This window comes from Neomonachus schauinslandi, chromosome 11 (assembly GCF_002201575.2).
Source record: "Neomonachus schauinslandi chromosome 11, ASM220157v2, whole genome shotgun sequence".
Taxonomy (NCBI): domain Eukaryota; kingdom Metazoa; phylum Chordata; class Mammalia; order Carnivora; family Phocidae; genus Neomonachus; species Neomonachus schauinslandi.
Window position 1 is genome coordinate 90,169,277 of NC_058413.1, and position 19,247 is coordinate 90,188,523.

At 54.0% G+C, this 19,247-nt stretch overlaps 1 protein-coding gene across 1 annotated transcript in view; it reads right to left on the reverse strand.

Annotated features, from left to right (window-relative positions):
* Positions 1-19,247, reverse strand: part of PKNOX2 (PBX/knotted 1 homeobox 2) — a 252,855-nt gene that overhangs the window by 63,377 nt on the left and 170,231 nt on the right. Inside the window, exon 4 of the mRNA XM_021696423.1 lies at positions 12,149-12,257. Within this exon, the coding sequence (XP_021552098.1) occupies positions 12,149-12,235 (87 nt within the window). The 5' untranslated portion in view covers positions 12,236-12,257. The remainder of the gene's footprint in view (positions 1-12,148; positions 12,258-19,247) is intronic.

Sequence of the window (19,247 nt, forward strand, 5' to 3'; positions counted from 1 at the left end):
TACAAGCAATGCATTCAATCTATATAAACGTGGAGACAGATTCGGGCTCAACCCAGATAATAAGTTTCCAAGCCTCTGAGCCTTTTGAGGCTGGTATGGGCTCCATCCAGGAGGCGGTGAGTTTCCACTACTGCAGGGGCCAAGCAGAGACTGACCGGCTGGGCCCCTGTGGAGGGGATGGAAACTCTAGCTGGGCAGCATCTGAAGTCCCAACAGGGACAGGCTCAGACACCATCGGGGTACTCTAACAATCACCACCCACAGCACAGGGTTGACCAGAGGCTCTGACTGGAGGGTATATAGTATGTAGGAGTGCTTTGGAAACTCCAAAGTGCTCCCAAGATGGAGGGGTGGTGGTAGTTAAACACATGATTTCCAGAATGTGCTTCTTTTCTAAACAAGGCACAGCTATGCCTGCAGAGCTTGATTACAGGTGAGATGTAGGGGAGGCTGGTATGCTCCACCTTGCCCACAAAGGGTGAATATCCTCGCGTCCTTGAAGGAATCCACAAGGGACTTCCATGAAGATGAGCATCTAGGAGAGAGGGATGAGGGGAAATGCTCCTTTTCCTCTCACTTCCCCTTTCTAGGCAGGACTGCTGGGTTACAGAGGAAAGCACAGAATAAGAATAAATCAAAAGCAGTCACTTGCTAGCATCCCAAGAGGCCCCAGCTGAGAGGCTGCTCCTGGGGCGCAGGGAGGGATTGGGGGCAGGAGAGAGCCGATCTGGTCTGAGTAGGACAATGATTCAAATTTATTTAGCTCCTGGGGGCCAATTCAGCAAACTGTGCATTTCCTCCAGGTTTGGAGAGTGAGTGTTTACCTCCAAATAGATCCCCTTTTCTAGCCAGGGACTTCCCATTTCCCAAGAACTGAAGCTCCCGGGGAGAGGCCCCCACCTCCCCCAGCAGCTGCCTCAGGGCCTGGGGGAGGAGGGCCACTTGTGGAGGTACTGGGAGGAGGTTTCTGCGCAGCCCAGAGAACTGGTTGTCAGACATTTACTGGCACGCCTAAATGTCAGGCATTTGCTCCAAGTAACTATCCTTTTCTGCTCGGTCTGGCAGGTACAGACTCCATGAGGCCACTTGGTATGTTCACAGCTGGTCTCAGAACTGGCCACTCCACACTCTGAACCTTCCTCCAAGGGGACCTCAGAGCACTCTGGAAATTCTGCCTTGGCAGCAAACTGGGGACAGGGTGTGGGGACAGCACTGCACCGATGCAAGGACTGTCCCTTTGCAACAAGGAGAACGGAGGCACAGAGGAGGAAAGGCAGAGTTGAACAGTGTCTTGAGAGCTTTCTAGAAGATGGGAAAAGTCTCGGAGAGTGGGAGGAACAGGGAATCTGAGGCCCTGGGTTCATTGCTCCCTCTGTCAATTATTAGCTACATGTTTGGGGGCAAGTTTCCTGACCTCTTTGATCCTTGGCTTTCTCATCTGTAAAAAGCAGGGGTGAGTACCTACTGCACAGGCTGTCAGGAGTAATCAAGAGAACAGGGTGGGACGCGTGGGTGGCTCAGCGGGTTAAGTGTCTGCCTTCGGCTCAGGTCATGATCTCAGCTGAGGTCCTGGGATCGAGCCCCGCATCAGGCTCCCTGCTCAGCAGGGAGCCCGCTTCTCCCTCTCCCTCTGCCCCTCCCTACTGGTCCTACTCTCATGCTTTCTCTCAAGTAAATAAATAAAATCTTAAAAAAAAGAGAGAGAGAGAACAGGGTAATAGATGGAGAAGGGTGACAGCAGTCCCTGGAAAGAGATGGGGTGCTGTGAGAGCCTACACAGGGTTCTAGGGTTCCCACCTCCTCTTACCTTAGAGTCCTTTCTTGGGGCAAAAACCCTGAGGCCACCACTCCATACTCTTTCCTTCCATGAAAGCTATAACCACTGGCCTTCTCTCCCTCATTCAGCTGGAACCGGCCCTACCTTAAGCTTGGAGCACAAGGGCCCTGCCCAGATACTTGGTTTGAAACACATTGAGATGAAAGTTCATGATCCCCATCCCCACCCTAAAACAGAGTGGGGAGAGTTGTTCGTAAGCTGTGTGTAGAGGAAGGCAAAATCTGCAGGCAAATCCGGCAACCTCTCTGACAGTCCAGTCTGACCAGGAAATGGGTAGGAGATACTCCACAGTGTGATTTGAGAAGCTCATCTCACCTCCCTACCCCTATTGCCCTCACTGGCGCTGGAAAGCCCATCCATGCTTTCGTTTCTGCTAAGCACCACCCTACCCCATCTGGAGGAGGAGAGTGGCACATTATGTTCTAATGAGCTAATAAAATACCTCTATAGGCTTTCAGGTTCAACGGTCATCTCGGGCAATAAGTTGGTGTCGTCACCATTTTGCACGAGAAAACTGAAGCCCACGGAGGTGAAGAGACAGCTAGAGATCACAGACAGTGTGTATAAAGGTTGGGGCAAGAACCAAAGGCTTTTTTCTTTGAAGAGGAGAATGGGAAGACCCCCCCCCCCCACCGGCTCCATCTCCGGTCAAGTGACAAAGGGGACAGAAAGGAAGGGAGCCAGAATCAGGTGGAAGCGTTACTTCTCAGCCTTGCTGGGGATGTGTGTGTGGGGGTTCTCCACGCAGTTTCTTGTCCCCACTGTGGCCCAGCGAATCCCCATCCCCCAAGAGGCCGTCTACACACAAGTCATTCCCCGAACACTGATCATGGGTCATGCGAGAAACAGTCCTTCTGTATGGCGCCCAAGCAGGAAGGTATGGGTGGTTCATTAATTGAAGGTGGCCCAGGGCTGCTGGGTTCACTCCCCTCCGAGGCTGCAGGGGAGCCTGTGACCCAGAGCCCGACTGCACAGAATCCAAGTCTTCCATCACCGTCTGCTGTCAGCCTCCCTTCAGAGCTCCTCTCTTTTGCTCCTGGGAGGTGGGGGCAGGTGGCTCAGGACGAGGGACGACCCCGGAGTCCTTCTAGCACCCCACAGAGGTGGTTCGTGGGAGGCGTTGGCATCAGGTAGAACTGAATCCCACCTTTGCCACTCACTACTGGCCAACCCTGGATCCGGAAATTTACCTTTCAGGGGGTCTCAGTTTCCTGATCTGTGAAATGGTGGTGACGCTTCCTGCTTCCCGCCACCGTGGTGAGGATTGCTGCCTCCTTCAGGGGATGCTGGCTGAGCATCAGCAGCGGGCAGGCCCACCTGCTCTGTGCTCCCACGGCCCGGAGCACGCTGTGTAGCCACGTGGGCTGACTTGCCTCCCTCAACGACTAGCCTCTCGGCCCCTGGAGGGCAGGGGCTAGGTCTTTTCTCTCTACTACTGTAGCCTCAGGGTTTGATAGAGAGAGTTTCCAAAACGTCTCTTGAATGCAGGGATGACTGGTGTGAAGGAGGTCGGCTTCCCGTCCAAAGATAGCTTTTTGGCTACAGGTTTACCTTCTCGACACTGAATGCCTCAGGCCCAGCAGAAAAGTCACAGTTGCTGACTACATGTTTTTGGGACTGGCGGGCATCCAGCCCGGGGCTGGAGATAATGGGACAAAGCAGGACATACGAGCAGGGACATTTCTTCTCGATGTGACTCTCTGCCTGTGCTGCTTGGGGCAAGTTACTCAACCTTTCTGACCCAGGGCCCGCACCTATAAAATGGGAGCAACTGCACCTACGGTGCGGGGTTGTTAGAATTAAATGAGGTAATGCGTGCAAAGCAGTTGCACTTAATAGACAGTATATGGTAGTTATCATTAATAGAATCCACAGGCCTCTTTGGCTTCTGTCCCATGGGCTGCTTTGGGGGCCCTGCCCCTGTGGAGGGAACCCACTCTCTTCCAAGCCCCAGGGCAATGGGGCAGGCTTGGGTTCAGGCCCAGCGAGAGGGGGCCATGGTGTTGTGGGCAGTTCCCACAACTGCCCACAGTTCCCAGAGGAACTGTGAGACTCAGTTCCTCTGAGCCTCAGTTTCTCCATCACGTACAAATGGAGCTAATAATCTCTTCCCAGGGCTACAGTGAAGCCAGATGCGAGGGTGAATGGCACACAGCGAGTGCTCAGTAAACCTTGGTTTCTAAGCATTTTTATTGTTCCTTTTTGCTAGTCTTCCCTCCGAATCCAAACTCCACTCCCTGTCCATACCTGCCGCAGACGCCCCAGCACCCACATTGCCCATGTCACACACTTCCCCCTCACGCGTGGCCTTGCTCTTTGTGACTCCTATACCCAAGAACCTCTCACAGAGTCCTTTCTTCCAACCCCGGACGACCCAGGCCTGCACTTTCTCAGAGTGACTCAGCAAGGCCATTCCTCCAAAGAGGACACCCCCTCTTCTGAGCCTTCCACCTGACCCGGGCCAGGTGGGAGCCGCCCTTTCCTGGCGCCTGTTGCGCCCGGCCACGGAAACATCGTGTTCTGGAGAACAGGGGGGCCCTGCACAGGCCTGGTCCACTAGGGGCCGCTGAGGCTCCAGAGGGGCTGGGCTGGGCTTGCCTGGGAGCTGGCACTCCGCGGTGCTCGGCAAGCTGGCCGGGCGGGATCTGGTTCCCTCACGACCAGGAGAGAGTCCAAGGACCTGGGAAGAGGTCAGGGCTCGAAGCTATTTGGTAAACATCAGGTTTGGCCTCAACAGGTGGGAGGCAGCAGGGGGCAAGGCCAAAAAACGATGTTTTTGTGGGGAGAGCACAACTCACGGGGTGCTCCAGGCCTGGACCAGCTCCCTGACCCTGGTCTTGTCGCTGGTACAGCGCCCTCCCCTTAGGTTGTACCCTGGTCAGACCCTACCGCGCAGGGTTGCCCGAACATGCCCGATGATTTACATCCTCCTGCCTTTGTTCCCACAGCTGCGTCAGCAGGAAATGTCCACGTTTCCCCCGCCCTGCCTCCCTCCCGACCATGTGTAACCCTACCCCTCTTTCAAGACTCAGCTGGAGCAGTATGGCTCCCAAGAAGCCTTTCCCAATACTCCACACCCCTCAGACCTAGGTCGCCTGGACCCTTCCTCATCTGTGTATGCCTCTAACCTTAATGTCTGTAACACTTTGGGGCCCTTCATTGTCTGTCTTCCTGAGTGGACTGGTGTCCCAGCCCCCATTACCATGCCTGGCTCACGATAGGCTCCCAGTGTGCTTGTTAAATGCCCAAATGACTGACCGAGCGAGCGGATGAGTGAGAGAGGTGTCGAAATGTTCAGGGATCCAAAAAAGGGAGGGGTCGACAGGGGCTCCTCTAAGTGTCCCCACCCTCCACCCTTCAGCACAGGGAAGGGAAGAGCTGATTCGAAGGGGATCCTGGAACAGCAGGCCTAAATCACCTACATTCTGATCCCAGGGCCCACTGGATAGAACAAACCACAGAAAAATGACTTCGTGGTGTAAAATGAGGGGGTCTTAGTTAATTAATTAGTTTTAAAAGTGTTTGTAGGCAGTGGTTTTCAAAATGAGGCTTGTAAAATGTTCACTGGCCCTGTTTGCCCTTGTGGGGTGTTAGTGACATGTGGCTGATGGGGGTAAGGCTGTGAACTTAAATCTGAGCCTCACTTCCTAGCTTTGGGCCCTTTCCGGACAACTGTCTGCTCTCCACCCTTCCCAAACATCTCTGGAGAACCCCTCACTTGTATAACAGTCCCAAACCAGTGATTTCCAGTAGGTCCGTTAGTGGGTGTATCAGAATCTCAGTGTAGGTGTGTCTCTGTGGGCCTGGTGTGTGCGTGTGTGTGCGTGCACGTGTGTGTGCATGCGTGTGCAAGGGGGTATGTTCACAGCTAGAAACATATGATATGCCTATCATATTCCTAATAAAAAGCAGAGTAATGAAAGTTCAGTGCAATCTTGGCTACTGAAGATGTACAGAAGAGAGTGAGTGAACACTCAATGTCAGGGTCATGGAGGTAAAGAGGCCAGGAAAGATAACTCTGCTTTTCCTGCCCACACTTCCAACAATCCTGTGCGGTGGGGAGGGCACACATTATTCCCATTTTATGGATGCAGAAACAAAGGCCCCAAATGGACTACAAACTCCATTAGGTCAGGAACTATACATTTTGTATGTCTAGTACTTAGCAAAAGGTCTGCAAGCTCACAGAAAGCACTCGGTATTTATTGAATGATGCGTGGATGGAAGAAATCGTGCTGAAATGACTGACCTCAATGTATCTAATGCATCAGCAGTGGAACTGGGACAAGGCCTGGGATTCCTGAATTTCTGCCATGTGGGGGTCCTCCCACTCCTCCGGGCCACAAACTCCAAGGACAACAAGCACCCTTAGGTCCTCACTCACCCATCCTCCTCCCTCTAGACCCTGTAGACACCCGAGCTCCTAGAAGATCACACCAGAAAGGGAGGCAAGGCAAGTTCAAGTGCTCCTTGGGCCTGCTGCAGACTTTGATCACCTGTTCCCTGATTTATTTTAAGCTTTGTATACTTGGGCCATTAACTATTTTTGTAGCTGTTTGGGGCGCTCACCCTGCTTGGAGGCAAGAGGATAGACAAATCTCTGTGTTTTGGGTAAATTTCAGAATTCAGGTATAAGTTCATCAAATGAAAAAACCTAGACAAGGCCAGTGGAGTATTTCTTCACAAGCTTAAAAGTCATATTGCTAGCCCACCACCTCCTAAGTGGGGGCACAAAGGCCCCCTGGTCAGACCTGTAGGTTGTTTTGCCTTTGACACAATGAGGAATGTAGGTCTTGAGTGAGTTGGAGTTCAGGGCTATGTCCAGCTGAAACACATGGGTGGCCCAAGCAGGCCAGGGACAGAGGTCACTGCACAAAGAGAAGAAAGGCCCAGCAAAAAATAAAAAAAAGAAAGAGAAGAGTCCATTTTGATGAGTCAAAGCTGGGGAAGGCAGGTCGCCCATATGGTCCCTGGGGTGTTGTCCCCAGGGGCGGAGGGAGCCGTCAATCACTGCCACAGAAAAGGCTTAGGGGGGCTTTCAAAGCTGCTGAATTCACTCTATTGCTGCAAAGTGAAAGGCAGGGGGCTCCAGCCCTCAAAGAGATGAGAGGAATGTAAAGTGTGAAAACATCTGAACTCACTCTGCCCAGCACAGCTGCATGGCCTGGCTGGGGGCCATTCACAGCCAGGGGCCCAAGCCACCCCCTCTGCCTCCAGCTAATGAAACCAGCATGGGGATCCTAATGACTGATCAAAGCCCATCCAGCTTCCCCAGGACGTCTGCTCCCCTGGCCCTGCCCAGAGTGGGAATGGTGCTGTGACAGGGAGGGAAAGAAGGTACTTGGTGGTGGGGGTGGGGGTGGGGCAAGAGAGGCGGGTCTGGCCGGGTCTGGCCAGGTCTGACCTTCCCGGGACATGGCTGGCCGAGCCTTCACCTTCCTCTTGCAGGAGAGGTGAGACAGCATCATTTTGACCCCAGATCTCCAGGCACAGTTTTCTGGGTCCTGAGCACCAGCCTCCTCACTCTGAGGGTAACGGGAGGATGGAGGGGGACAGAGGAACACAGCTTTTGCCAAAGGGTCCCAAGCCAATGTGTGACTATCTTCTGAAGTGAGCTTCCCATCCTGGTCCTGAGTGAGGGGTTCTGACTTTGCCTGCCTTGCCTCCTTCTGCTCACTAATGAGGCTGCATCTTGGGTGAACGACTAAAACCTTTTTAACATCGCCCATCATCAAGTCATCTTTATGTACCAATTTGTTCCTAAAGTGGTAACTGGGTACCCACCTCCACAGGGGGGCTGTGCCTAGTGGGACAGACTGGGACCTGCCAGGACGTCTGCTTTCTGGTCAAATGCTCACGCAGCCCGACATGCTGGGGACACGCAGACAGAGGAATACTAAACATTGAATACATACACAAAGAGACCAGATAAAATATTTGTCTTGCCTATAAGCCAAGGGCAAAGATATTTGTGGAACGGTAGGTATGTGTCTGTGTTTGAGGAAGCGTGGGGGGAGGGTGCTGCTAGCAGGCGCTGGTGTGTGTGGGGAGGGCGAGGGAGGGGAAGATGTTGCTTTCACTACTAGATCCCAATGCTTTCCTGAAATTGCTGGTGGAACTGCAGAAGGGAGAACTTTGCTCGGTGGTGACATTGCATCTGGAGTCTTCCAGAAGGGGAAGAACTTGAAGGACATTCAGAGGTGGAGACAGAGTCCATGAAGGGAGAGTATATACCCAGGCGTGAGAGGGTGGCTGTGTTACCTCGACAAGTCTGGGAGGGGGACTTGCTGGGAGGGGAGAATAGTAGAGAGCATAGCTTTTAGAGTTCTGTTAAGAGCAGGTGGGGGGTTGGGGCAGTGGGAGGAGGGGGCTGGGAAAGTCCAGGTGACAGATGGCCAGGCTGCTGCAGGAATGTAGAAGAGGGAAAGAGAGTCAGGTAGGAATTAACAGCATATATTGAACGGGGGGGACCACACACCTAGCTCATATCCAGGTCTCCCTGTAGACAATGTTTTCATTAAACAATCATTGTAGAAATCCACAGTCCCCAGTGACTTGCCCCTATCTCTCAGGGCAGAATGTGAAGATCAAAGACCCAGCTAGACCACGCTGGAATCGAGGTACTGTGGCCAGACAGTAGAGGGCGCTGTGACTCAAACAGAAGTTAACCAGAAGCCACCAGAAGGAGGAAGCTGACCACAGGAAGGCTTCCAGTGGGTTGTTGGGTTTGCACCTTCCAAACTCATGGTCGGCCTTTAGTGCCCAATAAACACAGAGTGACATCCTTACAAGTAATTGCAGGGTTTTTCCAGGATGGACTGAAACAGAACAGAGGGGCCCGAAGCTGCTTGGCCATCATACCACTTGGCTTGTGCCCAGATAGCAGGGTGCCATAACCATTAATGCTACTCTCCTGAAATGGGGAAAAAAAAAAAAGCCTCCCTCATTTTTAATAACTTTATTCCCCAAACTTCAAAAATGAAATTGCCAAGTTAAGAACTTGCCTTGAAAAAAAAAATTCTAATTTATTATAAAGAAGGTCCGGGGCTTGGGAATTTTTTAATGCAGATTCCTAATTTTCCAAAGTGAGATTCTCCTGTGCATTTGAATAGATTATGCTCGGTATTGCTAGCCCTTAGCACAACGGGAACATTATTAAAACGATTGCATGGGTCTCAGAGGAAGGGCTCTGCTTCTCGCTTCCTTTTTCATTTTGGGGACTTCGTATCAGAGACTGTCCGTTTTTGCCTGTGGAAGAAACTGGGTTTCCAAGGAGGTGATATAGAGATGTGCTCAGCTGTCCAGGCCTTGAGGAAACAAGTCATACCGGATCCAAAAGTAATGAGATTAGACCTGAAGGAATCGGAGGAAGTGGGGAATCCTTTTCAGAGAGCCCTGTTTAGGAAGGGACTCCCCTGTGTGCCTGACCCATGTTCCTATTAGGCCCGGCTTTCCCGAGGACATTGAGTGTCAGAGAGTAGCTGGTTCTCTAGGATAATGAGCATGATGAGGGCAATGGAGCAGGGCTTCCCCTGAGAAGCTGGGTTCAGCCTCTTGAAAGCAGAAAGGGAAGAAGGCAGGAGGATCACAGCAAGTTCCCCAGCAGAAGACTCACATAGAAGACATTCATTCCTATGTGGGAGCCCCTCCTAGAAGGCCCCAAAGAGTGTGGAGAAAGGACCCCTCCCCAAGAGCCAACCGGCCTCAAAGTCTAGTTCTCTGTCTCTGGAGAGAACAGCCTTCCCCCATGAGTCAGATTGTTCTGCGGCTCTCACCCACCTCTTCCATCCCGGCCATGTCATCAATGCCCAAACGACTCCCCACGACCCCCTATCCTGATCAGTCTCTTTGGGAACCGGGTTGGCTCAGGGAAGGCCCATGGCAATCCAGCCATAGCCTAGTGGCCTAGCCAAGGCCATGAGGACCCCAGACTTTGGCTCGGTCACTTGACCAGGGACACTGACACTTGCTGTCAGACGCCTCTTTCCTGGGCCCTGGGGTTACAAATAGATGCGTGGCTTCCTCAGGGCAAAGTATTCCTTTGCTGTAAATGGATTTTCTATGGTGAAGTACTGGTGGCTCCTAAGAGAGGAGAGCCTTGCACAGTCCGTGCCCAGGGTGTCTACTCTGAGGCCCTAGATGGGGACCTGGAGCCTCCCTTCCTCCCCTCAAAAGGCTCGAGCCGCTCACCGGTGACTTCCGGGGGGCTGAGTGCCCGAGAGCTGTGGCCCTACCTCCATCACGTCCCTCAGCAGCTGGGATGTATTAGTTCTCAGCTGTATGCTGAGAATTCAATTAGGCTCCTGTACTTAACTACACCCGGATCCGCATTCTTGGACCACAGAGGCCCTGCTGCCGCGCTCTTGCTAATCCCCACCAAACCCAGCCTTCTCCCAGCTGCCCCAGCAGGCAAAACAACGCCTGGGGCGGGCGGGCAGGAGGCAGCGGCCACCAGCCGTGCCAGTCCAACGCTCTCTGACCTCTTGGCCCTGCCCTCGGCTGTCCCCGAGCCTTGCGTATGAGGCCTTTGCACCCACTACCTGCTGAGGATAGGAAATGACCCCATGTCCGTTCGCCATTTCTACTGTGGAGCTAGGAGAGCAGGATCCAACTACAAAAGAAACAGAGCCAAAGTGCCTGCCTCTTTATTGGGACCCCGGGGGTCCCCAACACTGCCTGAGCAGATGAGAGAATGATGTCTGTGTCTACTGAGGGAGGAGGAAGCTAGTTCCCCATTCCGGCTCCTAGGTCTCCCCAGTCCAGGCCTCCTGCACTTCGTTCTGACTATGGAGGGGAGGGTCCTGACGTAGTGTTGCACGCCTGGAACTTTCAAATAGAGGAACCATGTAAATGCCGAGTCCACCCCTGCAGTCATTCGTGGAAAGCTACTGACGTGGGCAGAAGGCTGGCCGCACAGGAGGCTAGGTTGGGGAGAGCTGAGGAAGGCATGGAGTTGACACGTTGGCACACGGGTGGGGATAAAAGGACGTGTGCTCGAAGGTCGGGGAATGACAAGTGCTTTTGAGTTTTTAGGGGTGAGGGGAGAGGAGTCCGTGGTGGTCTGCATGCTGGACGTTCTGGAAAGTGGTGATTTCCTGGGGTGGGGGATGGGGGTGGGAACCAGGGATGGATGGCGCAGTCGCTACATGCTCACACCAGGCTGGGGGGGTCAGGAGCCTAGGACCGTATGTGTGCAAAAGTCTGCCCACTCTGTGCTGCGTCTTAATATCCCTCGCGCGCTGCACAGATCTTCCACGTGGTCCCTGAGAACAGCTGTGTGTGAAAGGCTCAGGAGGAAGGCATCAGAGCAAAGACCGGCTGCCGGATCCCGGGTGCACAGTAGGCTCTCACTGCACGTTTGTTGAGTGAATGAGTGAACGAGGGTTCTAGCTAGCTGCAGTTCACATTGCAGATACTCAGTAAACCCTTCCTGGAGTCATACTGACTTGAGAGACCGGGGTAGAGAAAATAGGAGGAGGTGGAGGTAAGGGCCAGGGAACCGACACTCCTGTGACAAACCGCAAAACTAACTCAGGGTCTCCAGAGAACCAAGTGTGGAGAGAGGTGCGTGCGGTGGGAAGCACGGGTCCAAAGTGTTGGGTCTGAAGGACCAGGGGGAGCCCAACCCACCAAAGCTGGGCCAGGCCTCTAGAAGGAGGGGAGGAGACAACAGGAATACAGTGTGAAGATGCCACCTTCTCAAGAGGTGCAACCAGGATGGAGTCTCAGGAGAGCTCGGGGGGCTGCTGGGTCGGAGCTGAGGGATGGAACCGGGCGAAAGGGCTGGAGGACGTAGAGATAGAGTCATGGCCTTTTTCTAGCAAGAAGCCGACAGAATCCTGAACAGAAGGGTGATTCCTGGAATGGGCAGCCAGAGAAGGTTGGGACAGAAGGGCTCCAGTGATCAGTAAATGGGGGGATCTGGTACAAAGGAACCTCTAATTAAGGTTTCCCCAGATACTCAAAAGCAGACTCGATTTACCTGCATCTGGATCTCCCTGAGTGAGGGGTTGGGTGCATTTGTCTGATATCTGCTCCGAGTGGGAAGCAGGGTGAGGGTGGGGGCAGGACCATGATTGGGTGCTCCAGACGACAGTCCCAGATGTTGGTGACAGAGCTACTCAAGTAGGATCTGAACTCCGTTTTGTCAAATGCAATGGCCCCTTCAGGGGTCTGTGTTGGCCAGCTCTCCAGAGCCGGGGGCGGGGGGGAGAGCCCAGAGAGTGGCCAGGAGACAGCTGGGGTAGGCCTCGCTCTGTCCCGCCCAGGGAAGGCCACCCCCTTCCCATCATCTGGTCAGTCGACACTCACCTGCGGGCTGTCCTGGTAGGGTGGGGGAGGGACATTCTGCGTGGCCATCATCGTCAGAGCGGGGGCTGGGGAGGCATGTTGCATCATGGGATTGATTCACATCGAGGATCTGTGGCAGGAGAAAGGGGGCCGCACCGTTAATAGGCTGAGCGCAGGGAGCCCTGGGGACCGGCCGGCTCGACATTTTCTCAGGCTGGGCCACCTGGACTGAGGGACTGACGGGCTACAACAAGCGCTGGAGGCCCTTTAGGGGAACAAACAGAGAGCTAAGGGGAGAGGCCGGGGTGGGGAGGAGCTTGCTGTGCTCTTCTGACTTGAAAGAAACGATATTCAAATTACATGTGAAACAACCTGTACGTAGCCTCGTAGCCTCGTAGCCTCATAGCCTCGTCTTTGTTCAGCATCAGCTGGGGCCTGGTGGGGGGGAGGGGAAGGAGTAGGGGAGCCTGGCTGGTGGCAGGACAGGGCATTGGCGGCCATTCGGGTATCCCACAAGACAAGGGCGCTGGCCCTTTCCCAGGCTTCTGGAACAGCCACCTGCGCTCTCAGGGGCAGGAGGCCCCCACCTTCCGACCCCAGGGTCTGCGAGCGCGGACTAACCCCTCCCGGGTGTGCTCGCCACACCCCCTAGTGGCCGAAAAGGGAGCTGGGCGCGCAGGTCGGCTCCCGGAGACCGGAGGGTGGAGCCGGCAGCACAGGGCGACCAGTTGGTCTTCAGGGAAGGGAAGGAGGCTGGGGGACATCCGAGAGCCTGGGTGAGCCTCCTGTCACTTGCCGAGTCTTTCTAGGTGTGTGCTTGTGACTGTGGGCATATGGATGTGTCTGCAACATTCTTTTAAGTAAGCCTCCTTAGCCTGCGTTCAGTATAGAGTCCCCGGCACCTGGGGCCAGAAGAGCAGAGACAAGTCCACCCCCTCTTACAGAGGAGGAGACAGAGGCCAAGAGGAATGATGTGTGTGTGGTGGGGGCGGGGCAGTGCTAGTGAAGCAGGGATTGGACCCGAATCTCCAGGTGCCCTGTCCCCCTGCCCCCTACCCATCACCAGTAAGTGAGCTGCCCCTCCTGGGCCTCAAGGTTTCTTCTTGAAATGGAACGTGGTGCTGTAAGTGGAGACAGCCTGGCAATACCCCCCCCCCCCCCCAAGGAAACAGACCGCCCAGAAAGCTGTTGAGCTACACTAGATGCCCTGAAATATTTAGAGCTGGAAACTGCGGGCTCATTGCCCGCCGCAGGCCTGTCCATCGTGGGGCCTGGAAACTCCTAAGAACCTCTGTGGGGGGAGGGGCCTATCCTTCTCCTGGGGGGAGGGGCCTATCCTTCTCCTGGGTGAAGGGTGCTGATGAGTTAGAAACATTTGTGAGCACAGACTCAGACCTTCCCTCCCCTCTCCCTGAGGGCACTGTGGGGCTCCATCCTCATCCCACTGATGCCCCCCACGCCTTCCCTAGGGTCTTCTGAAATGTTCATATATGTGAATTCTGTGGTGATCTGAGGGTGTTTGGATTTGCCTAAGGGAAGGGGCTGGTCTCCAGAGCCCTGAGGTGTGTGTGTGTGTGTGTGTGTGCGCGTGTGAGAGAGAGAGAGAGCGAGAGAGAGAGTGTTTTTGGTTATTTTTCAGGAAGAGGAGGAAGCAGCAAGCCTGGCCTGACCTGAGTCTGTGCACTAGCTATGCTCTGACGTTAAGTGCGTGCCGGAGCGCTGGCCATGTAGGTGTTCATTCAAGGACTATTTATCAAGTGTCAACTACAAGCAAAGAGCTAGGAGATGTGGGAGGATAAATGAAAGGAGGCAAGATCTCCTCTCCAAGGAGCGTTATCAGTCGGGAGGTGATGGCCCAGCGGGCCAGAAGAAAGAGAAATGAAGGTTCCGGAGGAGACAGCAGGAGACGGCGTAGGGAGAGAGGGCTTCTGCTGTGCCTGCAGGGCATTCCCCTTGACCTCTCTGCTACCTACAGCTTGCCTACCCTGGCTTTACCAGGGTGTCTTTGCAGCAGAAACACTCAGGGTCTCCCCACCTCACGCACACATGAGGCACCCAGATCCATGTTTTATTTATGCAAAGAGTGTCAGGAGGGAGCCCTCGGGGGAGCCAGTGACTTCAGGCGGGAGAACCAATGCCTGTGTTCGTGGTTGGCTCTTTGTCTGGGTGGCGGTACACATCCAAGGAAAGCAAGAGCAGAGTGGAAAGGGTTCCCGAGGAAAAAAGAGGATAGAGACTCCTTGAGATGTCAGAAGAAACTTCCAGAATTAAGATGTTTGAGACATTAAAATGGGTGTGGAATCTCTTGTGGACCCTGAGGGACAAAAGGAAATCGGGATATTTCAGGGGTGTGTTAGGCTCAGCCTTTCCTGGAACTCTGGCAGACGAGGTAACTTTGGTTGGGGCCTCAGGACCTGCCTTCAGGACCTCTTCCTTGGAGCTCCAGTCTTGGATGCTCCTTCGCCGGGGAGAAAGTGAACCACTTTGGGGCTGTAATGCCAGCAGCCTCCAGAAGAGGGAGCCTGGGGGCAGAGTCTGGGGTGGGAGCTCTCACTAGGCAGTTTCTCTCCCCTCTTAGGGGCAACTGGTTCCCTTTAACCTCGGGTTTGGGTCTTGGGGTAACCTCATTCCACGGATGAGAAAGTCAGTAAAGGCAGAGCAGAGGATGCTCAATAGGGAGGATTGGGGCTAAATAGAGGGGGCTTTAATCTGCATTCTTTTGTTCACTGTCCAATGAATGGGAGGTAGGGTCATTTTAGAGTTGTTGTCCCTAGAAATATTTGCAACTTGGCAGGAGGGCTCCCCAGCCTGGGGGCAAGGACAGATGGGTAAAAGCAGCCTGCAGCCAGAAGCAACCCCCCCGACGCCCAGGCTGAGAGGAGATTTTTCAGTCTGGAGTCTGTCAGGCTGTGAGCAGGGGCCAGACCCGCCTCGCCAGAGGACACAAGAACAATTTTCTGAGGACCCGGATGGCCTTTGCCCCTCCCCTCCCCCTCTCTGGGGTCACCACAGGCCACTAGGCCACTAACCCATTGCCCTCTGGGGGCTTCTCCTGCCAGAGAACAGGAGGACTTTTCATCAGGGGCTTAAGTTTCATTGGTTCTCTGCTCACTCAGGCACAGAAGCCTCTGTTAAGGAGACACTGGGGGAGACCCCACACCCATCTCTGGAAGCTTGCTCTTTTCTTCACACCACTCCACAAACACAGGCACTCCCCCATCCTTGGGGAAGCCCACTGGCTAGGCTTGGAGGGGGAGCAGGGCTGGGGGATGCATGGAAGGACCCTGGAGAGGAAAGGGGAATCCAGCTTCTCTCGTCTGAAACTGGGCCCGGAGAGACTTCATAGTGGGTGGGGGGAGCTCCTTGAGCAACCCCTGGGTGCCTGGCCCTTTTTGCACTTTGTTTGAGAGTACGGAGGGGAGTAGCAGGCCTGTGCTCTAAAAACCCAGCCTGGGGCTTCCGGCACTTTTCCGTGGCTCAGAGAGGCTGCTTGGCCCTGTTCAGAGGCCCCAGCGCTCTGTTTCCAGACACCAGGGCACTCAAGGGAGCGCACCCAAGCCTGCAAATGGAGGACGCACAGGGAATGATTTACCACCCAGAGACTTCCCGTTGAAGGCAGGCTTATGTCAAAAGATTGTTCTTAATGCTGAAAACCTTTATTATAGGACAGCTGGGGGGGGGTAAAATCCCCTAACGCAACATTCAACCCCACAATGATATCCAAGAAGAAATCATTCGTGTCACTGATGTTATCAAAAGGAGCTAAAGCCGCCATTTTACAGAGCCCTGGAGCCCAGTAAGGCCGTGTTGCACAGATTGGGGGTGGGTGAGGGGGGACAAAAAGACACCCCTTTAGGAAGTAGGAGTGGGCAGCCCAGGAGTTACCCACTCCCTGTCTCCTCAACGCTTGCTCCCCCCAGCCCTGCAAGGTGAGGCTCTGGGTCTGTAGCCCAAACTCCAGTGTGTTGACAAACAGGCTTAGAAAAAAATCGCAAGCTCGTTAGGAAGGAGCTCATTAGGACTTGTTGACATGAAACCCATTAGACCAATTAACATTCCATTAACGGCCTGGGGCACCAAGGGGTTAATGCTGCCCGGCAGTAATTGGGCTGGGGTGCTGGGGTTGGGGGCTCAGGGCCTTAAGGATGAGAAACAAAGTCTAATTGGGAGCTCTCTGGCCAGCTGGCCCGACAGTGACAGCATTTGTTCTTGCCCTCTGACCCTAGCTGAGACTACATCGTATCCGGACCCACTTAGGGAGGGGGGCGGGACCAGCTTCCCTTTGGCTCCTCACTGTCGCACCTCTTTGCCCTAGATGGGAGACTGCGCGGATGGTGGGCACCGGCCGAGGTGTGGATGTATTTCCACCCTTTTGGACTCTGATAGTCCTGTTTTCTTCATCCATCCCTGCCCCACCCCCTTCTGGTCCAGTTTCTCTCTTAGCGCCCAGGGAAGAAAGTCCCCTCTTCCTCTCCTCGGTTATGCGTGTGGGACCTATGCTTACAAAAGTTCTTTGGAGAAGCTAGAATCCTTGAGGCCCCAGAACCTGATTCATCTGAAGAGTGTTGTAGTTTAGGGCAGAGGGGTGAGGGGAGGGAGCATTGGCCCTGGGTCTTTCTTCCTTCCTCCCCTCCCTCCCTTCCTCCCTGCCTTCCTTCCTTCCCCAGAAAGGAAGCTAAGACACACTGCGGAGGGCCCCACAGAAGCCCTTCTCTTCTGTCCTCGGACACACACCAGCAGGATTTTCATTATTTTCCTTCCCTAGCTACAAGTAGAGGCTGTGGAAGTCCCATCCCCTGCCTGGGCCTCAATTTCCTCTTTTGTAAATTCCCATGATTGAAGCCTGTGCTCAGGGTCAAAAAGTCTGGATTCCTCGTCTAGCTCTGCCACTTACCTGTGGCCAGTACAAGTCACGTTCCCCTCTTGGACTGCAAAATGAGGGATTTCACCAGAATATTCTCAAAGTCTTTGCCCATGGTTAGCCCTCAACACAAGCTTTGTTGAATGGAATGGAAATGGTTGGCTTGTAGCTTCATCTCAAAGGCTAGCCAGCTTACTGTCTTCTCCTCCTCACTTCCCATTCGAGAGTGAGGGAGGGAGGCCCCTGAGGCCGGAGAGCCAGGGGCTCTCCTCAGCACCCCCAGCCCAGGAGCCCCCAGGTGGTTACCATCCCACCCCCTAACCCCAGGCCGGGGAGGGGGGCCTCTGAGCTGTTACCCAGGCCTGGGTTCTGACGTCTAGACAGATTTGCAGGAAGCTGAAATAACAGAGTGAACTCAGCAGGAGGGACCAAAAGGCTGCATTAGTAACCTGGCTGGCTGCAACGTCTCCCTCAGGAGCACCCGCCTCAACCCTGGCGCAATCTCGTTTATTTTCCTTCAACCTAGAGCCTCGTCCAAAATGATAGTCTCTGGCCCAGCTCCCTTCCCAGAAGAGGCCTGTAGGTGGCGCCTCGGAGCCCCGCTTTAATTGCATTATATAATAGAACCTGTTTACTAAATCATGTAATCAGTCGCCTTAGGATTTACAGCCTCGGATGTGTATAGAGAATTGGACTTTGAGTCAAATTTAAAAACAAATAAAAATGAGAGGCAGCTGTTGCTGATAGTGTGATATTCATCTTTTGGAAACAAATTCACCCCGCTGCTATAAATTATGCCTGGAAAAAAAGTGTTGTTGGTGGGAAGGAGTTGGCTAGGTTTCCTGTGCTGGCAACTCGGAGCGATGAATCTTGAAATAACGGTGTCAACCTGTCACTGATTTCATGTGACTCTGTGGATTTATCTAAAGAAACGCAGGGGTGCGTGTGTGCACGCTCGCGCGCACACACACACACACACACACACCCCAGATTTCTTCACAAAACCCAGGAAGGGCTAGAAATCTCAAGCTTTAGAGGAAACACTGTGGTCACTGTGCATGGTGTATGCAGTCAGCGCTGGGTGGTGACAGGGTGGGACCATTGCAGGGATGGCGGAGGGCATGGAGGTGAGAGGGAGGCTGTAGCTCTGGGCTGGGAAGCTGTAAAATGTGAGGAGGTCTGGTTGACATGTTTGCAAGTGAGGGAAAAGTGAAGGGTCCTTGAGGAAAGAAGGGGAAGGAACACACCAAACGCTGGACCAGGTGCTTTGGAATCGGGTGGTAGCTCAGGGGCCTGAGGATTCAGGTGACAGGAATGCTGTGGCCTCGTGGATGTTGCTTTGCCCCCATCTTTCTGACCTTGGCTGCTGGGGGTGAATGGAAGTCCTCTAGTCTGAAAAGGGCAGGCCCAGAGTGGGGTGTGGGAGCCAGGCAGGTGACTCTATGTTACTGAAGGAAGCACAGGTGGAAGGCGACCCTAGCAGGCTTTGCGCTCAGGACCAGACCCTTACTGTCCTGAAGGCTGGCTGGCTAAAGTTCCAAAATGAGCCACCGCTCCACCATGACCCAGGTCCGCAGGGACATTGCACCTGGCACAGAGCCCCAAGTCATTGCAGAATGCCCCACCCAGAAGGACCACTTCCCTGGTGCCCCTCCGGTTCCTGCTTGGACCTCTCAATAGGAAATAATTCTCTACTGACTTCATCAAGATAGCAACTGAGGCAACTCAGACCCCTTGGCCACCCACAGCTCTCTGAGCGAATCATCATTTGCTACCTTCCTGAGGAACCTGCTTGGGTGGTGGTGCCAGGTCATACCCTATTATTATGATGTTGGTCTCCAGGGAACAGAGTGGAGACAGAGCAGAAGCCAGGGTGAGCTGTAACTAGGACTGCCGGCTTCTGACTCCCTGAGAGGTGAAAATGTCTTTCTCTCCCCACCTTTCTCTCCTCCTTCAGCCCTTAACTGCCAAGTGGGGCAAATGGTCTTTGGAAGGGGTAAGAGCCTTCTGTGAAATCAGAGAAGCCAGAGACCCTCCTATTCCCCTTACCAGGAGCACAGTCTCCTCCAAATGGTAGTGGTCCTCCTCCCAAGGGCCTCCACTCCCCTCCTTTCCCCACCCCCAAAGCCATTTTGTCGTTTGGTCTTTATCTGGAATAACAGTATGTCTCCCGTGTGTGTGGCTGGGTCAACATATCATTTATGCACTCACCAACCCCAGCCGAGAGACCCCGTTCTGGGAGCAGGGGTGGTTATTTTC